The sequence below is a fragment of the Erinaceus europaeus genome, chromosome 11 (genome assembly GCF_950295315.1).
Source record: "Erinaceus europaeus chromosome 11, mEriEur2.1, whole genome shotgun sequence".
NCBI classification, from domain to species: domain Eukaryota; kingdom Metazoa; phylum Chordata; class Mammalia; order Eulipotyphla; family Erinaceidae; genus Erinaceus; species Erinaceus europaeus.
Genome location: NC_080172.1, coordinates 54,670,148 through 54,679,163, shown reverse-complemented (window position 1 = coordinate 54,679,163; position 9,016 = coordinate 54,670,148). Strand labels below are relative to the sequence as shown.

At 41.2% G+C, this 9,016-nt stretch overlaps 1 protein-coding gene across 5 annotated transcripts in view; it reads right to left on the bottom strand.

Annotated features, from left to right (window-relative positions):
* Positions 1–595: 595 nt before the first annotated feature.
* Positions 596–9,016, bottom strand: part of GOLPH3L (golgi phosphoprotein 3 like) — a 40,741-nt gene continuing 32,320 nt past the window's right edge. For 4 of the 5 annotated variants that reach the window (XM_007531546.3, XM_060201744.1, XM_060201745.1 and 1 more), the window contains exons 3-5: positions 8,874–9,005; positions 7,312–7,426; positions 596–2,876 (exon numbers count right to left, since the gene is read on the bottom strand). In XM_007531546.3, the coding sequence (XP_007531608.2) occupies positions 2,449–2,876; positions 7,312–7,426; positions 8,874–9,005 (675 nt within the window). In that variant the 3' untranslated portion in view covers positions 596–2,448. The remainder of the gene's footprint in view (positions 2,877–7,311; positions 7,427–8,873; positions 9,006–9,016) is intronic. The other variant, XM_060201747.1, reaches the window with a different exon arrangement.

Sequence of the window (9,016 nt, the reverse complement as noted above, 5' to 3'; positions counted from 1 at the left end):
AATGCTGTAGGTGTGTCTCTGTCTCTCTACCTTTCTATTTACTCCTCCCCTCTCAATCTCTCTCTGTCTCTATCCAATAATAAATAATAAAACTACTTAAAAAAATAAAATAAGTATTTAAAACAAAAACAACCAATAGCTTCAGATGTCATTTGCAAGCAAATATTAACAAGACAGAAGATACTTATTCTCTACATAGCAGTAATGGTATATAATTGTGTAACTTCATTGAGACAGAGACACTACTCAGATTTAACATCATTGGCAGATATTCAGGTTTGATTTGATATACTCTGCCCCCTACCCCCTGGCAATTAAAATGATTTATGTAATTCTTTTTTTTTTTTTTTTTTTAACCAGAGCCCTACCTAGTCAGCTCTGGTTTGTGGTGGTGCGGGGCACTGAACCTAGGCCCTTGGAGCCTCAGGCATAAGACTCTCTTTGCATAATCATTATGCCATCTACCCTCACCCCTGTAATTCTAATTTTCTACAATAGTTGTAACAGCGGCTAGTATTCCAGTATAAACAGTGTAGTACTGGTCTTGTGTGGAAATGACTTCTAGTGAAAATAATTCAAGTTCTGAAACTGTACAGAGAGTCAACAACTGATCTTTATTACACAGAAATGTGAAGGCCATACACATTAAATGCATTGTTTTGCAGTGAACATTGATTCAAAGTGAAGACATAGGCTTTTATGGAAATACAGTATAAAAATAAACACTGATCACGAGTTACAAGAAAGAACTTGACTAATTTTCTACCTCCCATCAAGTTGAAACTTTCCACAGGAAAGCCTGTTTTCAATTCATGCCAAATTGTTCAAATGGAAAGAAAAACTAAGTCAGGTACAAACAACCTACAGACTGGCACTTGTGCTTCCAGAGTCAGACTGATGCTCTACTTGGCTTCACCTTGACCACCTGTTTCATGGTAAAATTGATTTCTCAAGTTACTTATGCAATACCTGAAGGGAAAAACAACAGCAGCAACAAAAAGCTAATTGACTCTGGGAATACTGTGGGACTAGGCAGATTTGAGGAAGGAAATGAAAGTTAAAATCATTCATTTAAGTCACTCTGGTCAGGTGAGAGAGACTGCACAATGACTATGCAAAAAGCCTTTCCTGCCTGTGGTTCTGAGGTCCCAGGCTCAGTCCCCAGCACCAACATAAACCAGAGCTGAGCAGGGCTCTGGTTTAAAAAAAAAAAAATTACTTCTGATCAAGAGGCAGGCAGGGCTCATGAAAAGTATAAGAAAAATAGAAGCTTGACATTAGCAAGAGCTGGTGCCTACCCTCTTTATATCCTCCAATTCTGGAACTTATATATCAGTAGTACTTGATACCCAACTGCCCTCTACACTGGATTTAAAAATAAACTTCTCTTTGTACTAATTACTGAATAATAATAATAATAAAAATTTTAGTGATTTTGCTAGAAAAGTTGTTGTATTAAGCCAATGACTAGGTGATTATATGTGGATTAATTTTTTTTTTTTAAAAAAGCACTTCCAAAACTCTAAATATAGACAGGATCTATCAATTTATAAAGGCAAACCTAGAGAGCAAGAAAGTATGGAGTTTAGATATAATGTTAACTCAAGATGTTGTTCGTTGGTAACTGAAACTGACAACTCCCTCCATTCAGTCAGAGCACAGATACAGGAATCTGGGGAAATTGGGATAGTCAGGTGCTCACACCACCTCCCTCCCTTACAGATTGCAAAGCCAACTGCATGACAGAAGGAGTTGGCTGAGAGATACCTTTTTAAATCCCCCCCCCCACAATGAGTGAGGATAATTCTAAGAGAGAATACAGAAAATATTTCTGGTTCAAAGATTATAAGAACCAGATAGTCGAATGTGGAATATTGTCATTAGGTTAGAAAAGGAAAGATGAGGATATGGTTAGTGGGATATACAATCCCAGAGATCATCAGCTCTAAACATTAGTTTTGTTTCTGTTGCCCCTTAGTCAAAGAGACAGTTATTTTAATAAGCTACCATACACTTAGCTGAGGCTGAGAGACAAAGATCATGAAAAAAATTTTTTTTTTTTTTTGTAAAGTAACAAATGGTTTACTTTCCATCTTGTTCACATCTGTGGCTGGTGAACTCCAAATCCCACTTCCTTATCCCTGCTTGTCCAAAAGCATACATAAATCACAAACTAAATGAACTATTTGTTGGGTGTATGTGGGCTCACCCAGTTTATTCACTCTGGAGTAGCAGTACAGGAAGCAATAACACCTGTTTAAAACTCACCTAGCTCAGTGGGAGAATCCCTGAAGTTGGTCTCCCCCAATCTCAACTCTGATTCAAGAGAAGGAAACAAAACAAAACAAAACAAAACAAATCTGATGAAAATATTTCATCACACAGAACTCAGTGATGGTGTTCCCATCACTAGCCAGTAGGGAAAAAGAAGAAACCCACCTGCTGGCTTTACGATTTATTGAAGGCTGCCAGCACAGCCCAGATCATTTCTGTGGCACTGTGCTTTGTCCCTTCCACTTCTGGGTCCAGTTCTACCAGGTCCTTGGCTCGGTTCATTGCCATATCATACTTGTCATCTGTCAGAGAGGAGAAGACATTTTCTAGCACATCGGAGGAGTGGGCTAGCACCAGGAGGGCCAGAGTTCGCTTGTCCATCCGCTGAGGGTCATTTACCCATCGCTCCAGTACACTATCTTGGAGTTTCTTAAGGAGTCGTTGTTTCTCAGTTGTATTGGTCACTGGATGAGTAGTCATATCAAACAGGAGGAAATTCTGCTTCTCGGTGGTTAGTATTCCCTTCTCTACTAGGTTCTTTGCAATTCGCTCTCTTACATTCCTCAGCTGGTACTGTAATTTGAAGGGGTTCCAGGTCTCACCTATGGGGAAAAGAGACAGAAGACCTCAGCAACACTATCCACCAACCAGACCTAGCAATACATTTGGAGAACACGCACTCTGTCACAGTAGAATAAACATTCTTCTCAAAGGTACTTGGACAGACCACCTGTTAGGCCACAATGTATGTCTCAGTAGATTTTAAAAGAGAGCTATCATACAAATAGCTCTGGGTGACAAGTCTAGCAGATGGAGACCTGTCTCAAGTGGCCTCCCCCAGGGCTCTGTTCTGGCTCCTACGCTATTTAATATTTACATCAATGACCTCCCAGAAACTTCTTCAAGGAAGTTCATCTACGCCGATGACATCTGCTGTGCAACTCAGGCATCCAAGTTCGACATCCTCGAGGAAACACTCACGAAAGACATGTCTCTGATATCTGATTACTGTAAAAAATGGCGACTAATCCCTAGCACTGCAAAAACGGTATCATCTGTCTTCCATCTACACCATGCCTCAGCCTCGCGTGAGCTTAATGTGCAGCTTGGCGATACGAGAATCCGGCATGAAGCCCAGCCAGTCTATCTAGGCATTACTCTCGATCACACTCTGTCATTTCACAAACATCTCATAAAAACTGCAGCAAAGGTGGGCGCGAGGAATAACATCATTGCAAGACTGGCCAGCTCCTCATGGGACGCGAGCGCTTCCACACTACGATCATCATCTCTGGCATTATGCTATTCCACTGCAGAATACTGTGCCCCAGTATGGTTCCGTAGCCCCCATGTCCACTTGGTCGATTCCAAATTATATTTCTCCATGAGGATAATTTCTGGAACCATCCGTTCCACCCCGGTTCCATGGCTGCCAGTTCTTAGCAACATCGCCCCGCCAGATATTCGTCGGGATGCGGCATCATCCAAGTTCATTTCCCACGTCTATGCTCGACCGGACCTGCCAATATACGCAGATATTTTCACCCACCCTGTCCAACGCTTGACGTCTCGTCACCCAATCTGGTCCCCTACGCCTACACTGAACTTCTCTGTTCCAGTCTCTTGGAAACAGAGTTGGCAGTCAGCTGAGGTAAAGAACAAACACCTCATCACAGTCCCCTGCGAGCGTCAACCCGGCTTTGACATAGCACGTTATGATTGGGCCCTCCTCAATCGCTATCGAACAGGCCATGGCCGGTGCGCTGCTATGTTCCATCGCTGGGGAGCCAGAGATGACCCGAACTGCCCCTGCGGCTACAGACTATGACCCACATAGTCAACGACTGCCACCTCTCCAGATTCAAAGGAGGTCTCGAAACTACATCAGGCTCAACCTGACGCTGTTGACTGGCTACAGAAGAAGGGCAAACGCTAGAAGAAGAAGAATAGCTTCTATGAGAACAGTGGGATATAACTAGGAATTAGTAACAGAAGGAAAACTGGAAAATGCACAAATGTGGAATTAATCTTAAGCAAAGGGGTGTCTGTTAGAAGAGAAAGTAGAAAACACTTAGAAAGAAAGCATGACATACCAAAGCTTATGGGATATAGCAAATGCAGTGTCAGAGGAGATTTTACATAGACCCCTGCATTAAAGAGACAGGCAAAAAAGTCCTTGCACTTATCTAGGAGAGTGACTACTTGGCCTAACACATGACCTACATTGGGGAAGTTTCAGTGCTCTGCTTTTTTTTTTTTTTCTTTTTCTGCCTCTCTACCTGTCTCTCCATATGAAGATCTAGTCCAGAGTCATGAAGCCTAGGCAGTGACTTTAAAAAAAAAAAAAAAAAAGCTCAATGTCACTATCAAATCCAACCCACAAGTAGCTATCACCTCACACTTGTTAGAATGGCTATTATCAGGGTCAGGTGGTGGTGCACCCAGAGGAGCACATATATTACGATATAAGGACCTGGTTCTAGCTCCCACTCCCACCTGCAGGGGGAACACTTCATGAGCAGTGAAGCAAGGCTGCAGGTGACTCTCTTCCTACCTCCCTCTCCCTTTTTCTCTGGCCTATCAAATAATAATAATAATAATAATAATAATAATAATAATAATAATGCCAACAGGAGTGGTGGATTTGTAGTGTGGGCACAGAGCCTCAGAAATAACCCTAGTGGAAAGAAAATTATCAAAAGGGAAGAAACCAGGGGTGAAGAGATAGCTCAGTGGGTAAGGTATGTGCCTTGATATGCATGCAGCCCACTTTAAGCCCCAGCATCCAATGGGAGTGCCATGGCACCAGGAAAAGCTCAGATGCTCTCTCTCATCTTTGTATCTGAATGAACAGGTGAAATCATGCATGCCCAAGACCCTAGCTCCAAAAGGAAAAAGTTAATTAATTACAAGCATTGAAGAGGATATAGAGAAAAGGAAACCCTTTTATTGGGGGATTAATGGTTTACAGGCAACAACAAAATATAGTAGTTGGTACATGTGTAACATTTCTCAGTTTTCCACATAACAGTCAAACCCCACCTAGGTCCTCCTCTGTCATGTTCCAGGATCTGAATATCTGAATCCTCCCCCTGCCACCACAGTCTTTTACTTGGGTGCAGTCCACCAAATCTAGTCCAAGATCTGCTTTGTGTTTTCCCTTCTTTTCTTTTCTTTTCTCTTTTCTTTTTCCTTCCTTCCTTCCTTCCTTCCTTCCTTCCTTCCTTCCTTCCTCCCTCCCTCCCTCCCTCCCTCTCTCTCTCTTTCTTTCTGCCTCCATGGTTATTGCTGGGGCTCAGTGCCTGCACCATGAATCCACTGCTCCTGGAGGCCATCCCCCCCCCCCTTTTGTTGCCCTTGTTGTAGCCTTGTTGTGGTTATTATTATTGTTGTTGATGTTGTTCATTGTTGGATAGGACAGAAAGAAATCGAGAGAGGAGGGGAAGACAGAGAAGGGGAGAGAAAGATAGACACTTTCAGACCTGCTTCATCGCTTGTGAAGCGACTCCCCTGCAGGTGGTGAGCCAGGGGCTCGAACTGGGATCCCTATGCTGGTCCTTGTGCTTTGCGCCACGTGCGCTTAACGCACTGCGCTACCACCTGACCCCCTATTCTTATTTTTCAACTTCTGTCTATGAGTGAGATCACCCCATATTCATCCTTCTTTTTCTGGCTTATCTCACTTAACATAATTCCTTCAAGTTCCATCCAAGATGAGGTGAAGAAGATGAATTCACCATTTTTAATAGCTGAGTACTATTCTATTGTGTATATTTAACACAACTTTCTCAGCCACTAGCCATCTGGTTTTGGCTATTCCAAATTGTGTTGCTATGAACATAGGTATACACAGATCTTTTTGGATGGGTGTATTTAGTTCCTTAGGATCTATCCCCAGGAGAGGAATTATAGGATCATAGGGTAGATCCTGCTTCTAGCCTTCTGAGAGTTCTCCAGACTGGTCTCCACAGAGATTGGACCAATTGACATTCCCACCAGCAGGGCAGGAGGGTGAAAAAAAAACTTCTTGTATTGTTGTTGGGAATGTAAATTAGTGAATTAGTATAGCCCTTATGGAAAACAATATGGAGGCTACTCAAAAGGTAAAAAAGAAAAAGAAACTCTACTACATGACGCAGCAATTCCACTTCTGTGTATTTATCTGAAGAAAATGAAATGAACTCAAAACAATATCTTTCTGTGGTCCGGTAGGTGGCGCAGTGGATAAAGCATTGGATTCTCAACCATGAGGTCCTGAGTTCAGTCCTCAGCAGCACATGTACCAGAGTGATGTCTGGTTCTTTCTCTCCTATATTTCTTATAAATAAATAAATACATAAATTCTAAACAAACAAAATAAATATATAAATAAATAAATTCTAAACAAACAAACCTATTTCTCTACTCCACTTACTGCAGCATTACTTATAACAACTTGGTTATAGAAGTGACCTGTGTCCATCAACAGATGAATGGCAATGGACTGTAATTCAAAGTACACTATCAAGAAAGTGAAAAGACAACCTACTGAATAGGAGAAAACATTTGCAGATCAAATTACTATAGGATTAGTATCCAGAATATACAAAGAACTTCTAAAACCCACTGACAAGAACAGAACCTAATTCAAAATGGAGCAAGGACTTAAATAGACAAATCTTCAAAGAAGATATACAGGGGCTGAGTGGTGGCACAGCTGGTTAAGTGCACATGTTACAATGTGTAAGGACCCAGGTTCAAGCCCCTAGTGCCCACCTGCAGGGGGAAAGCTTCACAAGTGGTGAAGCAGAGCTGCAGGTGTCTCTCTGTCTCACTTGCTCTCTATCTCCCTCTTCCTCTCGATTTCTGGCTATCTCTATCCAACAAATAAAGATAATTTAAAAATTATATAAAAAAATCTTCAAAGAAGATATACAAAAAGCCAATAAACCCACAAAAAGATGTTCCACATCATTAGTCATTTCTTTTCGTGATCTTAAGAAAAGGTTAAAGGTTTTACAAAGTATGTGATGCTGGAATTATTGTGAGACATCATACCAGTGAGGAGCTCTATCCATGTCTGGACAGTTTCTGTGGGTTCAGTTGCTTTGATGTGCTTGAGTGTTTCATCCAGTAAAACGTCACCTGTTGGGCTGTCTGACCTTAGCAGTACCTTTCAGGAAAGAAACAAGGGACCATAGTTGACTCACTTCATTCAAATTACAGATTTCCAATATGCCATATATACATTATTGTTACAAAAAATGTATAAAGCAGAAATATACTGCCCTTTTATTTAAGAAGTTTGAATTAATCTAGGGTGATAGTAGAGAGAAAAAATAATACTGAAGCAATTTCTGGTGATAAACTAGGTATAGATGATAAAGGAGAAAAGATTCAATAACAACTCTGGAGTGTGGAAACGTAACTTGTGAAACAATTAACATAGAAAAGTCAGAAAGGGGGGCCGGGTGGTAGCGTAGCGGGTCAAGTGCACGTGGCGCGAAGTGCAAGGACCAGCTTAAGGATCCCAGTTTAAGCCCCCTGGCCCCCTACTTACAGGAAGGTCACTTCACGAACTGTAAAGCAGGTCTACAGGTGTCTTTCTCTCCCCCTCTCTGTCTTCCATTCCTCTCTTGATTTCTCTCTCTTCTATCTAACAGCAACAATAACAATAACAACAACAACAGTGATAAACAATGAGGGCAACAAAAAGGAAAAAGTGGCCGCCAGGGGCAGTGGATTCGTAGTGCAGGTACCCAACCCCAGCAATAACCCTGGAGGCAAAAAAAAAAAAGTCAGAAAGGAAGTTAGTGTTGGGGGAAAGTGGATAAATTTAGTTTTAACTGGCACGAAAGGGTCAAGTTGAGATCTTTAGTTAATAATTAGATGTGCATCAGCTGTGGAAAATGAAGACATGCCTAGAACTTTGGAAGTTAACCTCAAGGAGGTGATAGGTAAAACTGTGAAGGGAGGTAAATGTTATCTTCAAAATCACAGAAAGTTATGATGCAAAGGAATGCAAATTGAAACTCAGATGGCATGATAAGGTGAAATAAACTAAATAGGGTAGAAGCAAAGAATCAAGAGAATGTCTTACAACAAAGGTGAAGAATGGAGATCATTTCAAGTAGAAGTGAGGAGATGCGCCAAATGCTTCATATATGTTCAAAGAGAATAACAGGTTGACTGAGAAGTTGGTGTTACCTAAGGACCTAATTTTGGTTGAATATTGAGTATGTCCATGAAGCAGTGAGTGGAAAAAATGAGTAGTTAGAATATGAACACAGCTGTCTTCTCACATATAGGAGAAGACTGGTATTACATGGAAGGAGAGAGACAACAGCTAGTTGTCTGAAGATGACCAGAGCTAAACAGACTGTTCATGAAATAGGTGTTTGTCTTCTCCTATGAAATAACTGATTTCATCATGTAGCTATTGATACTGAGGAACAATCAACAGTATTCTAAATATGATTTTTCTGCATAAAAAGGAAGACATAAGAATGAATTTTGTAACTCTTTAGACTGTAGATACTTTATATAGATTCCTGTTCCTTTAAAATGTACTGCTGATAATATGTCTTTCCTTAAAAGGATATTCAGAGAGAATATTATACCTTTCTGTCTAGTAGTCGCTTCTTACGCATGGTGAGGGGTTCTAGATAGATCCGACCCCGCATGGCCAGCTCTATCAGGATGCCCCCTCTCAGGCCAGATGATATGCAATCATTCCAGAAAGATGTGTAACCCTAGAAAAGGG